We start from the raw sequence: 24862 nt of genomic DNA, 5'->3' as shown, positions 1-24862 counted from the left end.
CAGGGATACGGGGTATGCTTTTAAGTACAAAGTTAAACTAGAAATGAAAGTTTTTGAAATGTTCCATTATAAATATGAGTGTAGTAGTGTATCTGCTGTTTATCTGGGCTTTTTTCATCAGTCATTTTGTTCTGTTTACAAATTCAATCCTTTCTGTGTATTATACAGAAACGTTATGTTTTGTTGACATTCTATATCAATTCGTTTTTTTGAAAATTAGCTTAGCAACTGCATGCCTCAATTATTGATGACTTTAACTCATTATTTTATTTCAGCAATGGAACTATGCTCAGACTGCGGGGCAACAACAGGCAGCTGGTCAGCAACAAAACTGGGGAAACCAGCAGAGCTACTGGCCTCAACAACAACAGCAGCAGCAGTACGCCACCAATCAGCAATACCAGCAGTGGTACGGCCAACAGGCTCAGCAGAATTACTCCACCAGCGGGGGTGGGGCCGGTGGCACCAAGTAGATCTCTCCAGGACTGTGCGGGCAGCTTACTCTCTGTGTTGTTTTCATTGTTAGGGAGTCCTAGTCTCCTCTGTATATACAGTAGACCCATACTTCGTTGTGTCACTTGGTACCTATAGGGAAGGATGAACTCGTACATTTAGCATGCACTCCACTTCTCATTCTCTCATTGGGTCATTTATATATTGCTTTATATTATCAGGAGATCAACTATTGCTCTGACAAGGGAATTGTCTGGCATTCTGAAAATTTTTAATCATTTCATATATTCTCTGAATTAACATGTACATCATCAATTTGAAGAAAAAATTGTAATCTTATGTTTTTGAAATGTTTAAAAGAATAAGAATTCACATTTTTGACAAACCATATATATTTTGTTTTGGAGTGTATCATATCATAATACTAAATACTTGTAATATGTTTTCCATTTTGTACATGTTTCATAGCAGTTTTAAGAGTTTTATATAACTTATCACCTTGCATTGCATTCAGGTGAAGTTTTTTTTTTAATGATTTTTCATGAAGGCAATGATGGTGTATATAATGTGCAATTGCCTTGATTGAGCAAATAAATGTTAAAATGGCAATTATTAACTTGTTTTATTTTATGCCAAGAGGCCTTCAGTTGCAGATAATTGGAAAGCAAATGTTATTAATCATCATCAAATTTCTTTGAATGGTTTTATAAATTTTTATAGCCCCCGCAAACGAAGTTTGGGGGGGTATATAGGAATCACCTTGTCTGTCCGTCTGTCCGTCCATCTGTCTGTGCAATAGTGTCCGGTCCATATCTTTCTTATGGAGAAACATTGGAAGTTCTTACTTCGCACAAAGATTGCTTATGACCTTGATCCAAGGTCATTCGGGCAAGGTCAAGGTCACTGGCAGAAAAAATACAAAATTCGTGTCCAGTCCATATCTTTCTTATGGAGAAACATTGGAGGTTCTTACTTCATACAAAGATTGCTTATGACCTAAGGGTGTGTCATGACCTTGACCCAAGGTCATTAGGGCAAGGTCAAGGTCACTGGCAGAAAAAGTGCAAAGTTTATTTCCGGTCCATATCTTTCTTATGGAGAAACATTGGAAGTTCTAACTTCACACAAATATTGCTGAAGAACAAAGGGTGTGTCATGACCTTGACCCAATGTCATTTGGGCAAGGTCAAGGTCACTGGCAGAAAAAGTGGAAAATTCATGTCCGGTTATTATCTTTCTTATGGAGAAGCATTGAATGTTCTTACTTCACACAAATATTGCTTATGACCATCAGTTTTAAAAAAATAGAGCAGTTGTGATTTTAAAAAAATAGACGGTGAAATAGATTCATCCAATATTTTCTATAATTGGAAAAATACAAGCATTATGATTTTTATCTTAGCAGGGGGTATCAATTGTGAGCTTGCTCACAGTACCTCTAGTCTGTTCCTGGATGTATTGTTTGTTGCAAAGAGATGTAAAATCTTTGATTACCCAGTAGTAGTTGCTGATGATTAAGGACAGTTGCAGACATTGCAGTGATGAGGCTAAAATTAGTAAAAACTCAAACACTGCCAAAGACTCAATCCTTAAACATTGACGAGTGGTTTTGTTTCTGTGCTTGTTTACAGCAAACTTAAAAATGTAGCTTAATCCATGGCCGTGTCTCATGAAAGTTCCAAATCACTCTTCGACTTATCCTCGTTCTTAAGACTTGCTAGGGTGAGTTGGCCATCCAGCAATCTTGATCCACAGCTAGGTATAATCTAATTCCATTTTATTCTCGCCCATTTTTCTATCCACCTTTCCTGGATTTAAACTAGTACTTAGCTTTATTGAATATCTTGTCAAATTAGTAGTTGTTTCTACTGCACGAGTAGCAATCGTAAATCAACAGCAGTGATCCATAAGTTGAAGCTTCTCTGTTCTTCACCGAGAGATTATTTTAAAATGTAAATATTTTGAAACCCCATCATGGCACCCTCTTGACCCCAAGAGGTTTGAGGGTTGAGCAATGTTGAATGTTCTGATATTAATGGCCCAATGGTTGGAAAGATTTTGAAGAAAAAAAACACAACCAATTTCTCTATGATCTCTCTTACCTACTCACATACACTTTGAGTTGAAATAAATGAGTGTAGTGGTTTTGAAGAATAGCCAGGCCAACGAAATGATATTTCAGCAAGGAGATTGAAATATGTTACTTTAGTTGTGAAAATCTTGTTTACATTTCATCTAGAAGGACATTCCTGGTCCAATACTTTGTATAAGTTGCAACCTTTTAGTCATTAAGTTTGAACAAAAATTCTTAAACAAAGGTTACTTAAAGTCTTAAATATTGTTATCTTATCTTAAATCATTGACCCTTCTTCTCTCAGAGGTCATCCGAGGTGATTTATTTATCTCCATGATATGTGCAAGGGGTGAACAGTAGGAACACATCAGGTTTGTGTGTACAATATGTACAAGAGTGAAATAACCAGAAAAGTTAACCACACCCATTTTCCAGTTTGCACTAAATTCAAGCTCATTGCAAACCTCATAGGTTAATCTTAGCAAATTATAGCTAATGAGAAAGAATTAATGGTCCAAAATTGGATTTTAAAGATTGGCTATGATCTTTACATTTGACCTTAAACATGGTTCAAGGTCACTGCAAACCTTTTACATTAAAACTCTGTTTAAATCAAGTATGAACCAGGAAGGGCTAAAGGGAGATAATATGTGTTCAGTTCAGTTCAGTTCAGTTTATTTCACTCAACACCATATAATGGTACAAGAGGTACATAAGAAGACCAAACATATTTACATATATATAATATAGTTGTTAAGTTCAAGAAAGTAATCGGGGTGAACGAACAGAATGATTAATTTTTGAAATAAAGAAACACAATTTTCTTAATGTGATATAATTGACTGAAGACATGACTTCATAGAATTTTTTAGTGTTAGGAGAAGAACAGTAATATGTATCTAAAAACTGACTTCGTAATTTACTTAATGCCTTGCATTCTAATATAAAATGAAATTCATCACCAATTTTGTTACAATTACACAAATTACAATAACGTTTACTTCTTTCAACAATACCCCACCTTCCTATTTCAACAGGAAGATGATGATTTGTAGTTCTAAACTTAACTAATATTTTTCTTAATTTACTGGGTAACAAGAGTAAGTAGCGTTCACATTCAAAATTTGTTTTATAAATTCAATATATAATACCCTTAGACGATTCCTGAATATCGTTATGCCATTTTTGTAAAAATTGATCTCTTAACCTTTGGTTAATAGTTGTCTTAATCCAACTGGAGTTACAATGGTATGATTCCGCATTTATCTAAAACATTTTTTAAAGAGCATAGCCATGGATTTAATATTTGTCCCTTATCAAAAAGAATACGTACATACATATATATGATTTTGCTTAACTTGTTTTCACTGCTATTGATTATATTGGCCCAGAATGAAATCATTCTAGTAAATATGGTTATATACAGAGGAAATCGTCCAGTTTCACCATATACCATGTAACTAGGTGTACAACTTTTCAGATTAAGTATATGTTTCAAATATTTTAAATGGACACGTTCAATAATCTCAATATTTTCATAACCCCAAACTTCGCATGCATACAATAAAACTGGTACAACAATTTTATCAAATAAATCTAATTGACAATCAATACGTAATTAAAAGTTCTTCCTTATAACTCCGTACATGGATTTCTGTGCTTGCTCACATAGCCGTTTTTTCGCTTTGAAAAATGAACCTGTTGTTAAGAAAATTACACCGAGATAATTAAATTCCCTAACTATTTCAATAGGTAAACCATTATATGAAAAGACATGTTTGGGTTGACGACCTTTAGAAAATACAACAATTTTTGTTTTAAAATTAATAACAGTAAGTTTCCACGTATCACAGTATCTATAGAATTCATTAAGGGCAAACTGTAAATCGTTTGCAGACTCAGCTAAAATAACAGTATCGTCTGCATAAAACAGGATAAACATTTTTAAATATAAAAAAAAGTTCCTTTTCAACTCCCCCAGTAACTGTAGACAGTCCAGTTACGTTTTTATCTAACAAATAATATTCTAGATCATTTATATACAAAGAAAACAAGAATGGAGATAAACTTTCTCCTTGTCGTACACCGACATTACAAGTAAAAAGATCAGATGAAAAACCATTAATACATATTTTTGATTTTATACCTTTGTACATGTTTTTTATGTATGTAAAACATTTACCATTTATTCCACTTTTAAGAAGTTTGTACCAGAGCCCATCCCTCCATACTGTATCAAAAGCTTGTTTGAAATCTACAAATGCACAGAATAATTTTTTTTTTTACTGTTGATCAGTGTGTGTGTTAAAAACTGCAGAACTAGAATATTGTCAAATGTGTCAAGTGTGGAAAACCCTTTCCTAAATCCCACCTGACTTTCTTTAATAAGAAGGTCAAGGGTCACCGAGCTAGCAGGTTGTGGCCAGGAATAGCTCCGGTGAAAATCTTTAAAACATTCTATAAAATCCTAATATTTTGGGTATTTATGAGCAGAAAAGTGTGTATAGGGTATATTGATAGTGGCCTAGTCCCAGACTATTGGCTATTAGGAATAATTAAGCCAATTTACAAAGGCAAGGGCGACAGGAGTCAGCCTGAAAATTATAAACCTATTACATTACTCAGTTGTTTAGGAAAACTTTTTACTAGTATAATATGTGACCGTTTAAACACCTTTGCTGACGAAATACACTTAATCAATGAAGCGCAAACAGGTTTTAGAAAGGGTTATTGTACATCAGATAATATATTTGTTATTGATTTTCTTTGTAAATATGCACTAAACAATAAGAGGAAACTATTCTGTGCCTTCATTGATTTTAAACAAGCTTTTGATACAGTTTGGCGAGATGGACTATGGACGAAAGTTCTTAAAAGTGGGATAGATGGAAAATGTTTGAGATTTATTATTAACATGTACAAGGGTATTAAATCAAAGGTAAAAATTGGTCAACATTTATCAGATTTTTTTATGTGTAACCAAGGAGAAAATTTGTCACCATTTTTATTTTCTCTTTTTATTAACGATTTGGAAGATTATTTATTAAGAAACCAGATAGAGGGCTTTACTTGTCCTTCTCTTCAAATACAGGATGATTTATTTGCTATGTTGAAACTCTGTCTACTTTTTTATGCCGATGACACTGTCTTAATATCTGAATCTGCGCCTGATTTACAAAAGGCTTTAGATGTGTTTGCAAATTATTGTGATATATGGAAACTTAATGTCAATATAGCCAAAACAAAAATCCTCATTTTTTCAAAAGGTGCAATGTCAAAGCGTAAATTTTTGTATAAAGGAGTAACTATTGAAAACGTAAAATCATTTTGCTATTTGGGTATTGTTGTATCAAGAAGTGGAAAATTTAATAATGCTAAAAAACATTTAGTAGAACAAGCGTCAAAGGCATTGTATGGTGTTTTACGTAAAATACGTTATTTTAGCCTACCAATTAATTGTCAGTTAGACATGAATTTCATTATATTTTAGAATGTACATATTTTGTAAACGACAGAAAAATGTTTTTACCCAAGAGATATTGTGAAAACCCAAATATTATAAAATTTAAAGAGCTCATGAATACTTTTAATTTAGAAAAACTAAAAAAATTGTCAATATTTATTAAGAAAATTTTCAAAGTCTGTTCTTCCAGAAACCAACTTTAACAACCTATTGTATTGTGATTTTAACTTTTTTTTTGTCATTATTACTTCTACTGTACATGTGATCCTTGACTGTATTCGTGTACATTTGTATATACTGATTTTGAACCTCAAATACCAGTGAACTGGTCTTGAGCGAATAAAGAATTGAAATTGAATTGAAATATCATCTGCAAAATGTTCAATGCGTGTTCTTTAAATATTAGTAAATACTTTCCCTAAGCAACATAATAAAGTGATTGGTCTATAATTTTCTGGATTAGATGGGTCACCCTTATTTTTATATATTGGTCTAATAATGCCTATTAACCATTCCTCTGGGACAATACCAGTATCAAGAATAATATTAATCAAGTTTTCATACAGTGGTAAAAAATTAGACATTGTAGTTTTAATATGTTCGTTCATAACATTGTCATAGCCAGGGGCTTTGTTGTTTTTTAAACTATTAATTGAATTCACAATCTCTTCCCTAGTGTCACTAGTAGTGATAGGGCTATTAAGTAATTCATTCACCGTATCCGATTGATCAATAATATTATCATGTTTCAGCGCCTTCATTTTCATTCAATACTTTAAAAACATTATACAATGTATCAATATCCGCAGAACATTTTTTTGTCTTATTTGAATTGTTAAGAATGTTCCAGTATTCTCTAGTATTCGACGCACGAAGATTCTGCAATTTATTTGATGAGCCCTTTCTGTATTTCTTTAAGGATTCGTCCATAACTGCTTTGTAATGTTTACTTGTTAACTTTAAGGTGGCCTTATTTTCTGTAGATTGATTGCGGCTGTGCATACGCTTCGCTAAACGAAATTTCTTCCTTGCTGTCTTGCATAATGATTTGGAGTTAAACCATGGTTTATCCTTGGAATTTACAGGAGCACTATGTTTTTTCCCAAAAGATTGTTCTGCCGTTGTAATGAATAATTTACACAATTTCAAGTTCAAGACAAAGATTTTTAACCGGGTTATTAAAATGGTGAAAATGGCGGGCGGGTGGCTGCCAAAAGGGTACCTTCATTCTACGGATAACTCCTCCTACAGTTTTCAAGATAAGAAGTTGTTCTTTTGCACATCAATTGTACATATATCAGAGGTGTGCATATTGCTAGGATTTTGATTTCCGATAATTTATGAAAAAAAATACCAGCTTTTGGCAAAATATTGCATATAGGGTACCCTCATTGCACGGATAACTCCTCCTACAGTTCTCAAGATAAGAAGTTGTTCCTTTGCACATCAATTGCACATATATCAGAGGTGTGCATATTGCTAGGATTTTGATTTCCGATAATTTATAACAGAAATACTAGCTTTTGAACTTTGTCATTTTTTGGCAAAATATTGCATATAGGGTACCCTCATTGTACGGATAACTCCTTCTACAGTTTTCAAGATAAGAAGTTGTTCTTTTGCAAATCAATTGTACTTATATTAGAGGTGTGCATATTGCTAGGATTTTGATTTCCGGTAATTTATTGGAAAAAAACCCAGCTTTTGAACTTCGTCATTTTTTGGCAAAAATATTGCATATAGGGTACTCCATTTCACTGGATACGGGTTGACATGGATTATGGATACAGTTCACATAAATGAAAACCTGGTTTGCTGTCACATTGACAGCTTTTCACTTGTTTAACATGGTCTAATATGACCTTGACCCTTGATCTAGGAAGTTCATTCAAGGTCACTGCACACCCTAGTCCAAAGGCACTATGTGGATGAAGTATAAATCCGATTGGACTGAGGGGAGAGAATATATGATCTGAATAAGGATTTTCCACATAATTCTGCTATGACCTCAACTGTAGTCCTAAAAACTTGTTTCAAGGTCACTGCACATGCACTATGTGGGTGAATTATGAGCCAGATTTGGGCAGGGAGAGAGAAAATACACTCCAGACATGTGGTTTCAGATGGACAGACAAATGAACAGACGGACAGTCTGGTCAATAAAGGGCACCTACAATGGAACCTACAAGTAGTGCAATGGACAATGCACTCGCTTCTCACTACCCAGACCCGAGCTTAATCCCTGTGATTGCCAGTGGTTTTATTGTAAAGGGTATGGAGATCGCCAAAATTAAAAAAAAAATAACTAAAAAGATAGGTTGAAAAATTTTTATTTAACAAAACAGCCACAAATTATGAAATATTTTTGTAGATCATTGAACCAATTTCTTATTTAGAAAAATTTTCATGTGTAAATAGTGTAGTACTTGGCACAGTTACATGTAAAAAGAAACAGATCTTGAGATTTCCGCATTACCAGAATAATTTCAGGAGGTATACTGTACATGTACATGCATGTTAAATCTATAAACATACCGTTATTAGTTATAAATACTTAAGTTACAATATGATTTCAGCAAATAAGATTAAAAAAAATAAAACAGCTATTTATTTATTAAATATACAGAAGGCTTTACTACAGAATTAAGTTACCTGTGTGAATTAAAATAAACAAATAGGGAGACTAGAAAAAAAATCAATCATTAAAAAAAATTCAATTTGGGGGAGAATATTTAAAAATTGAGAATATTTGAAAAATTCCATTGATTTCAGATCATAAAGGGGAAGAAATGCAATCAATACTAAACAATAGTAAAAGTATACACGTAATTACAAGTATTTAAACAAGTTTTGATCATACATTAAAATGACTTATAATTAATATGATATCATTGTTGTAAACTGTTAGAACCAGCAAGCAGAAAAAAATGACTTTAAACATGTTTATATATGTACATGCATAATCAAATGAAAGACAAAGCACAAAATCTAAAAAGTAATGAGAAGCCGCAAAAAATTACATCATTTCTTTGAGGACATAAGTATGTACAAAGTTAATAAGAAATCCATCAATCTCCATTTCGTTTTGACAACTAAAACGTCAGAAATTGTGATACAAACTCATGTCAAAATAACAATCATTATCACATTTGAAATTTAAATATATTGGTACATTGTTCGATGATGGACTTAAGTACTGCATGTAGATCTGCTAGTTTTTTGATCCTCAGTTGACAACGGCTGAGGTACACATGGTGTTCAAACCACAAACTCCGGCCCCGCGGTAAACCAAGTAGTAACCCTACAACAGATAATAAAGACTTGTGTATATAGTTCTCTCTATCCATAGGGGTGGAAATAGGGTAGGGTCTTTGACGAGGAAAATGATAATTAAATTCAAACCAAAACAATGATAATTTAATCAATGCGACAATTTTTTTCAGAATTTTCAATGAAAAGAAGGAGCAACAAAACACCACATCTGGGTTACACAATCAAATAATGCAAACCTTTTCTCCCCAATCTGGGCCCCAGCTGTTCTTGATGATCCAGTATGGCTTACTTCCCTCTGAAAACAACAGCATTTGTGTGATTTCAAGAAGAACCATCTATAATATGATCTTGAAAAACAGTCCTGCATATTAGGCTATAAATACAAAATTGTTTTGTTTCATTTCATTTATTTATTTTTCACTGGTCATGCAGGTATGCATCAATATCTATATACATGTACAGTAAAACACGCTTATAACGAAGTCCCAGGGACAGGCAATTTTATTACGTTATAAGCGTAATTCGTAATATCCGTCAAGTTTACAACGTGTAATAAAGTCACGGGGAATGAAAATCACTTCGCTATAAGCGTCAATTCATTGTAAGCATGTTCGTTATAACCGTGTTTTACTGTATCTAAGTGTAGATGGGCTATTTTAATGTATAACACAGGCTCTTTTTTTTTATTTTATGTCACTGTACTTACTGACTCCGTATCCCACAATTAACACTCCATGATCCAATTCTTTAGGATTGCAGAAAATTTTCCAAGGATGTGAAATTCCTCCCATGTAAAACTGCAGGAGAACACAGGAGATAACACTTTTGAGAAGTTTAACCTAAAGATACTGATTGACAAAAAGCTTTAGAAACTTTCTAACAACTCCATAAGATTCCTGATCATCATCTTTTCTTCAGGGAGTTTGATTGAAATCTTTATATCTCATCAAGAGCACTTTAAATATAACCTTTGCATACAAATGTTCATCACCTAATGCTGACAAAGTGTGATCTTTACAGTAAACATTTCTTTTATGGTTGTAGGTGAGGATTGCGTTGCTTATTGAATTGATAATCAAACTTTGGTGGGACCTTTATCTAACACTCCTAAACAATGAACTCCAAACCCTACAGACGTTCATCTTACATCATCAGGGTATTAGGACCTTGATTCAAGATAATACCTTATTGGACATGGTCACATTTTGTGTTCAACACAGAAGTAATCTTGTATATAAGCTAACTGTACCTGCATAGCAAAAGCATTGATTCCAATAGAGATTGGTCCATTCTTCACTAACCAAGCTGCCATTTCTGTAAAAAAAAAAAAAAAGCACTTATATCTGAACTGGGAGTATATAGACTAATAAAAACAAGCCTTTTGGAAAACAATAGATCTATGGTATGACAGAAAATCTATTACCTGTACTAACTACTAAGTATTTATCAACAGTAATATATTGAATACATTATGTGTAACTCTCATGCAGTAAATATTCATTATTGTTACCTTCCAGATATGAATACATTAATGAAACTGATGTAAATCAAACACAATCATAATTTTGCACAAGATTTAAATCTGTACAGACCTGTTTCATTGCTGGAGATGGACACAGAACCGTTGATTTTTACTCTGATCTTGGATTTATCCATGGAGCACTTCTCGTTGTGACCTCGGTATTTGTAATCTGCCTCCGTCTCCAGTCCACCTGTAAAAACATGTATCCCATAATGCAATAACTGGGTATTTCTACTGATAATCTGCATTCAAACTCAGAGGGCAGGGGGAGTAACTGATATAATAATTGGTACAAATAAATACAAACAGGCAAAAATGCAGTGAATCATCTATAAAACTTATTTATGGGCAAGTAATTTTTGCTTTTTTTGAGTTGTATTTTTTTCAATGTGAATGTAAAAAACAAATCATTTGGTTGTCATGTCTATTGAAAATAACTAGACATTCCCCGTGCTCACTGACCGAGTCGGATGATTTCTTTGTAGGCCTGGCTGGGTAATCCACCATTGCATCCTTCATCCACTTTGTCACAATCCACCAACTCTGTAACAGAGACAAAGAATATATATAAATACAGTAAAACATGCTTATAACGAAGTGTCAGGGATGGGCTAGTTTGCTTTGTTATAAGCGTGATTCGTTATATTCGTCAAATTTACAACATGGAATAAAGTCACTGGGAATGAAAATTACTTAGCCGTAAGCGTCAAATCATTATAAATGTGTTCGCTATAACCAAGTTTTACTGTAACCACACATTTACACTGTACAGATATGTGTAACAGTGTAAAAAACAAGACACCATTCAAGGTACCGGTATATGCATAACAGTGTTTAAGAAATACATATTTGTATGGCACGCCAAATTCACAAAAATGAGCTAAACATAGTTTCACAGTCGATAAACTAAGTTTATCGACTGTTAACTATAGTATACGGATCGTAAACTATAGTTACCGACGTTAATCTATATTTCACAACTGTAAACTATAGTTAACGCGATAATCTATGTTTCACATCTGTAAACTATAGTTATCACTGAAAACAATCATTTGCGGTTGTTAAACATAGTTTATCTGATAGATAGGGTTTTATGATCAGTAAATTACGGTTTACAAATCTAAAGCACGCCAAATTCACATAAATTAGCAAAACATAGTTTCACAGTCGATAAACTAGGTTTATCGGCTGTTAACTATAGTTTATGGATCCTAAACTATAGTTACCGACGTTAATCTATATTTCACATCTGTAAACTATAGTATACGAAAGCAAATCTATTTTCTATGTCTGGAAATACACGTTAACAATAGATTTTGCTGATAAATATAGATTCACATCTGTAAACTATAGTTTACATTTGTAAACTATAGTTTAGAGTTGATAAATATAGTTTCACGATTTTGAAACTATATTTATCAGATAAACTATGTTTTACAATCGTTAATTATAGTTTTCGGTTCTAAATTATAATTAACTGTCATTTATATTTATAAATTATATTTAAAAGACATAAACTATAATTCACGATCCTATATGTAAAACTATGTTTATCACATTTTTGTGAATTTGGCGCCTAAATATCTAAATAATACAATTTGCATTCGCGAACTATAGTTTAGAGTTGTTAATCATAGTTTCACAATGGTGAAACTATATTTATCAGATAAACTATGTTTAACAATTGCAAATGATTGTTTTCAGTGTTAACTATAGTTAACAAATGTGAAACATAGATTATCACGTTAACTATAGTTTACAGATGTGAAAGCGTTAACTATAGTTTTCAATCTGTAAACTATAGTTAACAGTTGATAAACCTAGTTTATCGACTGTGAAACTATGTTTAGCTCATTTTTGTGAATTTGTCTGATAAATGTAGTTTCACGATTTGTGAAACTATAATTAACAACCATTAACTATAGTTTATGATTGTAAATTATAATTAACAAATGTGAATCTATATTTATCAGCAAAATCTATTGTTAACGTTTTTTACAGATACTTAGATAAACTATGATTATCATACGTAAACCATAGTTTACATTCGTGAAATATAGTTTCACAGATGTAAACTATAGTTAACAAATTGTTAAATATAGTTTAGGATCCGTAAACTATAGTTAACAGCTGATGAACCTAGTTTATCGATTGTGAAACTATGTTTAGCTCATTTTTGTGAATTTGGCGTGCCATATATTTGTGTACATGACATGATTTATATTAACTTTTATGTGTCAAAACATGACAAAAATATTAAATTCTTATTCAAAGTAGACATAAAAACGAGAATGAGCTACATGTATCTACACGTATATGCAATCATATCCTCAAATGATTTAATTTGAAGTTTGATCCGATTACAGATCCCTGTTATAATGGTAGTCTATTTCTTGACACCATGACTGAGAGGATATTAGTATCGTAGTGAGATCAGAAATAGTCGTCCTTGACGGAGAGATAACAGAGACCAGGCAGTCACTAGACAAGTGATCCCAAAAATAATGATAAGGACAAATACAGGCCACTTGTACTTCCATGTCCAAAATATCAAACCAGAAGTCTTCAAATCTGAGTCTCTTTCATAATTTTTTTTTTAATGTAAACTCAGTACCATTCTACTGGCTACATATCATTACACATTAACTAAGAAATGTATATGTATCACGATAATACATTTTTAAGTTAAATAAGGCTGTAATATAAATGTAATGTAGCTTGTTTACCTTGTTCGGAGAGGGAGACCAGTTTCTTTTTGCGAATGGCCCACTGCCCTTCAATGTTCCCAGTCGTGGAGAAAGCCCAGCAAGACCCACAGGACCCCTAAAACATAGCCATACATACAAGTTACTTAAGTTTTGTTCATATTCAATAAAATAAATCAAACTATAGATACTGGAAAAGTTCACAGCAATTTCATTTCGTTCCATTTGCACTAATTTGATGTAAAAGTGGATAAATTTAATTTGAGACAATATTTAAAGTATTATTTGTTTTACATTTATCTTTTGTTAGGGGCAAATTTTATCTGCCATGGATTCTTTTATCACTATGGTTGAGCCAGTAATACGGTTTTAAAATGCAATTCTTTGCATTGAGACTATAGACTTTAGAGCCAAATAAGAAAACGTAATATATTGTATAGAGCAAATATTCCTCTCTTCACTCAAAATGCTCTTTAACAGTCAATGAGTTAACATTGTGAATGCACTGTATGACACAACCATATAGTTATCATCAATATCTGACCTGGTTTTTGACCTCCGTCACTGCCCCATGCTCCCTCCAGTCAAAGCTATTGGGCAGAGAATTCATTTTAGGGATTTTTGCCTTATTCATGCCTTTGTTGGCATTCTGGTCCCACACTTTGCCAACATACTGCTTGAATTCAGATTCTGAAAATTGAATAATGATAAATTGTTACTTCTCCATTCATACACTTAACACTCCAAATGGTATACATGAATTGTGAATATATCAATAGCACTCTGACTAAAGTAATGAATCTAAAATTGCGAACATTTACCAGACATATCTGCAAATTTTGTGACTCCATAAACTGCAGTTCCTTTCTCAACATCTTGTAACTTTTTTGCTTTCCTCATGTTCTCACAAAAAATCTTAAATCGGGTTTTCTCCTCTAAAAACATTAATTTATATAATCATATGCATCACATTCCAAGTAAAGAGAGTAAAAAAGCATATAAAAGCATCAATATTATTTGAACAGTATTAAGATGCAGCACTGAAAAAGACAGATACCAGTATATGTTATTTCCAAGCAAGATTTCATGAATTGTATTGATGAAATGAAGACAGGTTAATAAGTCTTTTTTACTTACCCTGCTTTGACATGTACAACCTCTTGAAGGCAGCCTGAAATTGTTGAAATACAACCCACTTACAGAGATCACCGACATTTCCATTCAACATAGGACTTCCATTTAAAAGCAGTCCTCCACCCAAAGGATTAAAGTTTCCATGAGGTTTCAAGTCATGTCCATCTCCACCAATCAGATTTGACTTTCCATGAGGTTTCAAGTCATGTCCATCTCCACCAATCAGATTTGATTTTACATGTGGCTTTAGATCATGTCCATCTCCACCAATCAGATTTGATTTTACATGTGGCTTTAGATCATGTCCATCTCCACCAATCAATATCTGCTGTTTGTGTGGCTTCAAGTCATGATCATCTCCGCCAATCAAATTTGATTTTCCATGAGGCTTTAGATCATGTCCATCTCCACCAATTAAGTTTGATTTTCCATGTGGCTTCAAATCATGTCCATCTCCACCAAATACATTAGGTTTTCCATGTGGCTGCATGTCATGCCCATCTTTACCAATAACAGGTTTCTTAAGATTCTGCAATTTCTTACCGAACTTGCAGTTTCCTTTGCAGTCCATTGATGCCATTATTTTTTGTGCTGCATCAGATTTCAAATTTAATCCAAGTTTACTCTTTAGTTTGATTAATTTCTGGACTTTTGGATCCTGTTGTTGTACGCCATGGTCTGCCTGCAGGTCAAAAAAATTATCATAAAGCCAGTTGATAATCATTTAAAAAATACACTTCCATTTAAGGACTCTTTATTTTCATATGACTTAGTTTTGAGTTTCATTAAGCCCCTTTCACAATTGGCGCATGAGCACTTTACAACACTTTCTGATCGAAATTTTTGACTATGCACGAGCTATCGCATATGTTAAATTGCACAAGCTCTGGCATTCGTTGCAAGCATTTTTGTGGTCGCATCAAGTCTCCTAAAAAATAGTAGACATACACTTTTTAGATACGACCGAATGGGATCCAAATTATTGCAATGCAATGCATGAACATTAGTACAAATGTTTTACAACGTTTTGTGTACTCGCAAGAGCGATGCCAAATATTTAGAAATCGTAAGACAAATTGCAGCTGTTTATGCCTCTGTTGTGCGACCATGAAACTGTTGCTCAACGTGTCTCGTGTAATCTTGCAACGTTTTACTATCATTGCAAGATTTATTGATTTTAGTTTCCATGCTTTGCCACTAGTATATACTGGATATAAGTTTATTTCACCTTGTGACATTTTTGCTTCCACTTCTGGTTTTTGCTCGTCTTGTCTTAATCCACTGACAAAAATAGTGAATCGAGCATTAATAAAACAGTGGCGAATAGTTCCCTTATACAGTACACACTGTATAACATATCTGTTTCAGGCCACAATTGACCTTGATTTTGGCTGTTGCATTTGTAATTTTCTTGGGTGGTATCTTCTCTTGCATTCAACTATTTCTACTGAAGAGCGTTGGAAACGGGCAGTATATATATCCCCTCTGACTCGCACAAGCATTCATATAGTGAAACGCACGATCAGATGAGCGCCGTTTGTCTTATTGCATTGGCGCTAGTTCAATCATCCGATCATGTGGTCATTCATGCGATCCTATTGCATTATCTTACAAAACTCGCTTTCATTGTACAACAGTTGCATACAGACGCAAGATATATCGCAAGAATTATTGCATTTACATCGCACAACAGTTGCTCTGAATCATGTGAGTTTTGTGTGAGTAATTTTTCATATGTGATTATTTTGACAACAGTTTAAGAACCATATCCATTTTTTTTTTTTGGTTGTACGAATATTTTGTCGCTTCTGCTCATGCACTAACTGTGAAAGGAGCTTTAGCTAATGAATTTAATGTACATGTACATTGTTTAACTGAAAGTGATGGTGAAGATGATTATCAAACTGTGAGTCATAATCACAATATTTACTGATAGCCACTCTGTATGTGTATATAAAACTGCATATTTATGGTATATATGTACATCACACCGCAATTACATGTACAGCAATCAGGGATGGGGTCAATTACAATGGAAAGTAATTAATTAAATTACAATTACTTGCTTAAATTCTTCAATTAAATTACCATTACCATTACAAGAGTTTTCAAATGTAATTAATTAAATTACAATTACTTTGCAGATGTAATTAATTAAATTACAAATTACATCTTCATCAAAATTTACTGAAACCATGATTTATATACAACAGATAAACATTTAAGGAGGTATATCTATAAAATGAATAAAATTTCCTCATAATCAAAATAATTTCACTGTTTGAGAATTTGCTAACTATTCTGATAATTAGTTACAATTTTTGGAAAGAAAAAATATATATTTGGTTTTTATTGATTATTTTAAAATGCAGGTACTGGTAGTCACAATAAGGAGGTGTCCCATACACCCTGATATTCAATAAACATTTAAAAGTCATATCCCTTAATCTACACCTACCATGTCAACTAAAGTATTTCTAGCATGCAAAACTATTATATAAAAACTTTCTCCTTTGCATTTTTATACACTATTTTTTTTTCTTTTGTAAATACAATGCCGAAGTACAGGTTAATCTCGGGTAGAGGACAGACTATAATTGTTATCAAAACACAATTCACACCTGTTGTTCTCTACCTAATTATCAAAATGTTTGCAATAAGGGAACATACCCTGTGGACATGTTGGGCATCGAAAACTAAAACCCATTTGAAGCCATACATTTTAGCTCTGTGTATTTTAGGCTATCAATTACAAAGCATGACTTGATAGTTTATATAATTTCGATAACACTGATTTTGTTTGTAAATTGAACAATGATGTTTTAAACTAACTCAATGATAATTGACACACTAATTATTCTAATAAGAAGGGAAATAAGTATTTGTAAGAAAAAAGAGATCAAACAAATCATCAAATACATTTGGGAAACTTATCATTAAATATTGAATCATTGAAAAAATCCATTTTGAAAAATATTTAGTATGATACATGTATATATAATAATAGTTCAATGCTTTTTAACTACTCTTCGAACTTGACCTAATGTACCATTGTGTGGGGGAAAATGGGTAGTGGACAGCTTAATGTTTATATGTCCATCAGTGTGTAATTGAAAGTAATTGATAAGTAATTGGATTACATGCCTTTTTTGAAAGTAATTAATTAAATTACCATTACATGTAATTGAAAATGTGGCCAATTACACATTACTTCCAATTACATCAAAATTTGTAATTAATTACACTCAAAAACCATTACAAATTACCATTACCCCATCCCTGACAGCAATTTAAGTGGAATTTTGACATTTGCACTTCATTTTTACAAAATATGCTTACTAGTTGTTTACATATAGTTAATTTACAGGTAAAGGGAACATCCAAAAATGGTCAAATGATATATATTGTAGTACATAATATTTTAAATTTAAGAAAATATTATATGATTGTATTGTACACGCAACACCTCTGAATTTTCTACTGTAACAGGATTCCAGAATGGGAAGACGCAAACATTTTTATAGAGGGGTCTGAGAGATAAATTTGTTTCCCTAAGAAGAGGGGGGTAAGGGCCTACTTTTTGCAACTTTTCTAGGTGAATTCAATTTGAATTTTCCAATGGGGGGGGGGGGGGGGGAGAAAGATCTGGACTCTTCCTACCCTTCTCTAGATTAATGTATAATAAAATTATCAAAACGAGGCCTCAAACCCTCCCATCCCCTCTGGCAAACAAAATCATCCCATGGACACCCCCTGAAAAAAGCAATTTCTAGAACTGGGCATGACTATTATCTATTGGCTGGTACAACCGGCTTAATTATGTAAAGTACCTAATTATAAGTTTCCTAATGAGTTCTCTAGCTGATCGGTCTGAAATTTGTCATAACATTGATCCTTTTCTTTACAATAAAGGCCAAGGTCATTGCAATAAATTAGAAATGGTAAAGGATGTGTATTTCATTTAAGTATTTCGAAACTCTCTAGTTTCTTCAAACTGTTCAGCTGAAACCTAACATTCAATCATTTTTTACCAGACCTCATCCAAATGAACTGAAAAAAAACCCATTTTTAGGGTGACACTTAAAAAGATTTGTTTTATTTTTTGTACTTCAATCTATCATATGCAGGAATATATGACACATAGCTATCGATTTCTTGTTATTCTGGTAAAAATTTAAATGGTATTATACTTGTAATTAATGGACAGGAAATTAATATTTGTTTCCTAATTATAGATTAAAAAGCTTAATTGAAATTCATAACTATAAATGTTATATATGTAACTATTGTGTAGCATTGTTAATGCCAGCAATAGTAAGTGTGTGATGTTAGTCATAAGAAGTAGCAAAACTGAATTTAATGTAAACTGTAAAAAAAATCTGCATATCTATGAAGTGTAACACAACAATTAAATAACATGACTATCATAACACTGAAGTTTACAAAATATGAAAGGAAGAATAAATGATGAGAAGGAAGAACAGACTGGTGTTAACCCATTAAACGTCACTTATACCAAATGAGTGTTCATGTAGAGGGTTCTCGAAGCAACAGTTGTTTTGTCAAAGTTCAAGTACAGCTGAATTATCTATGTCAATGACATAAAGTGCAGTTTGTTAAAATAATGGCTCTGAGCTTGTTTTCATTGGCAGTATAAATTAACGAGCGAGATTAAATCCATGACGAATTTTTAACCCAAGTAAATACTGAATACAAAGAGATTATGTTAATATGATGAAAACAACAAAATTTTGACCCAGTGAAAATTTGTGCTTCTACAGTATATTTGATATAATTATAGATAATTTATAAAGATAGCATAATGTTATCTTACTATTTTTTCAAATACTTTAATTTGAATAATTTACAAAACAAAAATATGTAACTAAAAATACTGATATTTAGTATGTTTCTCCTTTGGTATTTACTTATTTATGTACAGTTAAAGTTAGTAGAAAGTTTATAGGTACTTAGTTGAAGATAGATTTACATGTCACAAAAAGCCAGGATCATCATGTAAATTTCATCAAAATCATTTTACTAATGATAAATATATAAGGCACCATCATGCAGGTATAAAACCTTTAGATTTTGTAACAACTAATTGCACACCTGACACTACAGCGAAATACTTTAAAAGGGGTTGTAAGGATAGCAGGGATGAAAGAGAACTATGGCTGATAATGACTTATGAGTCCTGTCTAATTTTAAATGGATTCATGCAGTCAATAATCTAAACAAAGAAATATGAAGAGAATGTAATATACTAGCTGTTTTCTGAAGATACAATGTAACCAAAATATAAATTGAAGAATCCACGTAGAAATCAATGTAGGAAGACAAAGTGTATAAAAACTTTAATAATAAACAGACCAATATAGCAACAACAAATAAATTAAGTAGGTTAATATGGTCGTCTAAAATCACAACAGGGGATCCTAAGTAGGTGATGGTATTAGTAAATTAGTGTGATGTGTTAGTTGCCGTGTCACCCAGGTAACCATTTAGTGCTGAAAATAAGACCAAAATGGACAATAGTTATTGTAAGGTAGATCCATACATGCTCATGCACTTCAGTGGAATTAAAATTGGTTATAAATCAAAAGTTTTAAAGAAGCAAAACAATAAACGTGGTGCACGTACATGTACATGTATTTGAAAAATGCATCAAATATAAACAAACAACATTTCTTCCTCTGAATGTTCATGTACACTTCCTTGTGTTAATTGTTGAAAGTACGACTGGGAAATCAGTAAACAAAAACTATGCAGGGATATTGTTTCAAAATAAATAAAATGATGGTACAACTGCTGTGAAAGAAGTAAGACAACTAAATTACTGTGTGCTTAATCTATCTATAGAAGTAAGTGCACTGAACACAGTACAGATCCATAAAGTTAATGATTAATAAAAGCAGAGAGGGTGCAGATCTTAGGCACACAAGTAGAAGGAACAAAATGTTTGTCTATCCACTACTGTTGACTATTTGACATAATAAAGGAGGCCTGATGTGATACCTACCACCATTGTGAGCTGGTTCAGTGTGTACTTGGTGGGCATCCAGGGCTGGGACACGATGTCCACATGCCAGGTGGAGGACTGAAACAGAAACAACACAAGTTTCATCACCCAGGAGAAGTCAATCTGCAGTTTCCTACCCAAGTCAAACTTCACGGAATATTCTTTACAAAAATAGTGAGAAACTTCATGGAATATTCTTTACAAGAATAGTGAGAAATATGTTTTTTCCATTTCTAATATGAGTTTAGCATAAAAAATGTCTTTATAGCTTTCAGTCACTAAGGTTAAGCTTTCTGTTGTACAGTCTTTTTAATGATAAAGATGTGTGTATAGGACTGACCATTCCCTGGCTCTTCACGGCACACAAGGACAAATCTCTGTTGTCACTCTTGGTGCATTCGTTCTCACCCATTGTGACATCACAGACATATCTCATACCAGCAACAACCTACAAAACATCATAAACCTAACTACAATGCACTTATCTTCAAACAAGAAGTATCTATCTATTGGTATTTCATCTTAATTCATCCTATCACTCTCTGACACTAGTATCTCTATCTTTAATATATCAGTTTATTAAAACTTCTGCCTTATTTTGTAAATGAAAGTTACAGAAGGTATTTAATGTAAATTCCAATTAAATGTATGGTTTACCGTACTCATTGAGCAAATTCAAAATCAAAGAACAGATATATATAGCAGCTAATTTTGCAAATCATGCATTAATATCTCATTAACACAATGCATCTAGTAGATAAAAATCATGAAGTCAAGGGTCACAAATCGAGCAGGCCCAAAGTGCTAAGGAGCCCTTCCACTTATTGTGCACTAGAGGTACCAGATTTAGAATTAAAGATAGAATATTGCCAATAAAGACTGAGAGTGCTGTTTTGTGCTTCATCAAGCACATTGATATCAACTGAGGGTGCTGACCTGCTGGAAGCAGTGGCTATAGTGTACAGGGCTGGATCGGAACAATCCATTGCTCTGCAAGTCCACCTGAGAGGCAACGTAGCTCATGGCATCTTGGAACTGGGTACTGGTGGTGTCAGCGTGAGACATACCTCCAACCAAGGCATTACGGCGGTGCCCTGAGGAACAGTGGTCACTGGTGAGCTCTCTTGTCTTGGTCCAGGACTGGTCGAATACTACAAAGTCGCACACTTTCGTCTGCAGAACAATGAACAGTATTGAGTTTAGTGTTATTCATCAAATATATCATATCCAATTATTTGAAATATCAAAGTAAAATCTCATTCTTTAAACATTATTTTAAAATCATGTACATGTATAAAGTACATTTGTACCGCATTCTTAAGTACACTTTTTAAATATCCAAATAAGGAACACAATGTTAATTCTATATAACATACATTTTTGTCCACAAAAACATATTTATTGTCAGTTAAAAAATGTGACTGTGATGAAATCCAAATCCTCTAAGATTAAAAACAGTGTTTTTAAAAACCACAAAATCTAGGTTCTTGATAAAGGTTTGGTGTAAATGACAGATATGATTTCAATAAATCAATAGATATGATTATCATGTAACTTAAAGATGTATGTCACAATAACCGCCATCCCACTCCTGATTAAATGACAGAATAGTCAATCGTGATCCGTAGATCAAGGGGAGTGACTGAGATAAGAATCAACAATAATTCCCTTACCTGTCCACCGCAGGTAGCTTCTACGGTCACCTTGTAGTTCAGGCCGGCAACAACCTGTTCAAAACAGAATAAAAAGATTGATAAAGCTTCACTTGTTTAATTTATTGAAATTCTTTTATGACATGGGTGAATAGCAAGCAATTTTTTCAATTACTCTAAAGACATTTGATGATATATATAGTATATATTAACATTGTATTTTGTTCATTATACTATTTATAAATATCACCAAAAGAATCTAAAATATACTGGTATCTAAATATTATCTCCAAGAATACTTATTTAATCTTTAATTAATGTACATTTAATAATATAGAATTTATTTTAATCAAATCTTATCATTATTTTTTAATTACTCAGTTCAATTAATTCACATTTTTTTTAAAAATCTTATTAACTTTTATGAAAATAATACTTTCTATTCATATTTTGATAATCCACAGTATTACTGATATCACAATGTGTGACTTAAATCAGAGATACATATTAACATCTCAAACTTTCTTATCTGTGAATTTTTATACAAAGGTTCAAGATTGTTCACCCATTAATTACAGGTATGTAATTTTGTAAAGAGTTTGCATTCTAATAATTAAATAATATCTATATATAGACGTGCATCATATTATATATGCATATGTATATATAAGAGTTTTGATCTACAGGATAGTAATATCAGGGATGGGGTAATTGAAAAAAGTATTTGTAATGGAGTGTAATTAATTACATTTTTCAAAGTAATTGAAAGTAATTTGTAATTGAGTCTGTCTTCAATTACAAGTAATTGAATGTATTTAAATACATTCCAAAAATATTGTGTATTTTCAATTACTTTTCAATTACATCTCAATTACTTTTTTTCCAAGTTTAAAATATAAAAAAGGTGTCTTATATTGATAAATAGATTTTATACTTGTTTGGCATGGACTTTTGTTTATACAATAATTAAATGTCCCATCATGTTTCATATGTTTATACAGCATAACACACTGCCCAGAGCAATAGGTAAAGATCTAATTTTGTGGAGGTGTGAACTCCTCTGATACCCAAGAACCCCCATTGATTTTAGACTCAAGGGAGTCAAAATATCTCATTCTTGTGAATTATAGCAATTATTAATTATATACTGATATGCTGTACAGCCGAAAGTTGTACTTTCTGAATAAACATAGTTTTAATATGTGAATAAAAATTAATTCACTATAGAGAAAATATTATTCATAACCAAAAATGAACTCAATGGTACTTAATGAATTTAATGTTAAAGAAAATTTTTCTAGAAATTTTCAAGAAATCTGATCTGAACTGAACTATACAACCTTTAAAAACATTACCGTACATAAAGCTCTGTATATCTTAATGCTGTTAATATATGTATATGTTCTCAACATTTAAACAAAAATAAAACTAAAGTATTTGAAATGTAATTAATTACATTTATCAAAGTAATTGAGAGTAATTAATTACATTTTAAAAAATCAATGTAATTGTAATTGCAAGTAATTGATAAAATTGTCAATGTATTTGAAAGTAATTAATTACTTTTCAAAGTAATTGACCCCAACTCTGAGTAATATTGCCATTTAATGCCTTAACATTTATATTTGATGCATAAATATTTTAGAATAAAATGAAGTCAATGATGTTTTGTTGTGAGTGCCTCCAATCAAATATTCAAGTCCCATGACAAGGACATGATGCATAGGATCTTTTCACCTGCAGTGTACCTGTTCACCACTCCCCCCCCCCCAACAAAACAGCTGTTAAACGCCCCCTTCCCAACCCTGGTTTTATTTGGGACCTACGTAATAACTCAGATGACGTCATGTTATAGTTTTTACCTGAGTCTCGGCGTGTCTGATTGTGAAGGTGTTATCACACATGGAGTTTGTTTTCGCAGCGTGAGTTGTAAGAGCGAACTGAACAATTTCTTGGAGCATCAAGTTGCTCTCTGGATTCTGCATGGGACAGTATCCCCCTGGCATACATTCTGCCGTCACATAAGCCAACACACATGATAATAAAACCAAAGTTCTCATTTTCACAAAAGTCTTTGTTACGACGAAAAATAAATCTACTGATACTTCTCTGTCATATCCTTCATGTTTATATACGTATAGCGCCCTCTTACAGTCAACGTCATTGAAGGGAAGATAACCACCTGCTTAATTTCCCGTGGCCTCGAAACAGGTCAAATGGAATTCCAAAAATACATAGAGTATTGCTCAATCTTAGCTCAGGGAATTCCAAAATAGAGAAAAACAGAGAAAAACAACAAAACCACAAATATATGAATGAACATGCACGAAATTTCCGATTATAAGCACTTGATATAAGCTAGGAAATTGAATATTTGATAACATATAGTCAATGCATGAAATTCAATGCAAATCACCTAAATGTAATGTATAAAGAAAAAAAACACATTAAGAAAAATAAATAAAACAAATATTCAAATAGTTTGATAACTTAAAATTTTATAATCGGATATCAATATTGGGTAGAGTATTTCACAGTTTCAGAAATTCATTGTATACTCATGA

The 24862-nt window shown here is 32.5% G+C and overlaps 2 protein-coding genes across 2 annotated transcripts in view; one reads left to right on the top strand and one right to left on the bottom strand.

Annotated features, from left to right (window-relative positions):
- LOC128176559 (heterogeneous nuclear ribonucleoprotein U-like) overlaps positions 1–1062 on the top strand; it is an 11550-nt gene extending 10488 nt beyond the window's left edge. The window contains exons 18-19 of the mRNA XM_052842970.1: positions 1–12; positions 276–1062. The exon at positions 1–12 is cut by the window's left edge and continues 216 nt beyond it. Of these exons, the coding sequence (XP_052698930.1) occupies positions 1–12; positions 276–473 (210 nt within the window). The 3' untranslated portion in view covers positions 474–1062. The remainder of the gene's footprint in view (positions 13–275) is intronic.
- Positions 1063–8304: 7242 nt separating this feature from the next.
- Positions 8305–24445, bottom strand: LOC128176555 (uncharacterized). The gene is made up of 15 exons (XM_052842967.1): positions 24161–24445; positions 22320–22373; positions 21583–21819; positions 20987–21094; positions 20647–20724; positions 14628–15306; positions 14312–14425; positions 14035–14180; positions 13512–13608; positions 11248–11328; positions 10856–10975; positions 10513–10577; positions 9970–10060; positions 9500–9558; positions 8305–9291 (listed from the first exon to the last, which is right to left on the bottom strand). The coding sequence occupies exons 1-15, from the start codon at positions 24356–24358 to the stop codon at positions 9217–9219; spliced, it is 2202 nt and encodes a 733-aa protein (XP_052698927.1). The 5' UTR covers positions 24359–24445; the 3' UTR covers positions 8305–9216.
- Between the last annotated feature and the right edge of the window lie 417 nt (positions 24446–24862).

This window comes from Crassostrea angulata, chromosome 3 (genome assembly GCF_025612915.1).
Source record: "Crassostrea angulata isolate pt1a10 chromosome 3, ASM2561291v2, whole genome shotgun sequence".
NCBI lineage: Eukaryota > Metazoa > Mollusca > Bivalvia > Ostreida > Ostreidae > Magallana > Magallana angulata.
The sequence above is the reverse complement of the archived record's forward strand: the minus strand, read 5'-3'. Positions and strand labels throughout refer to the sequence as shown.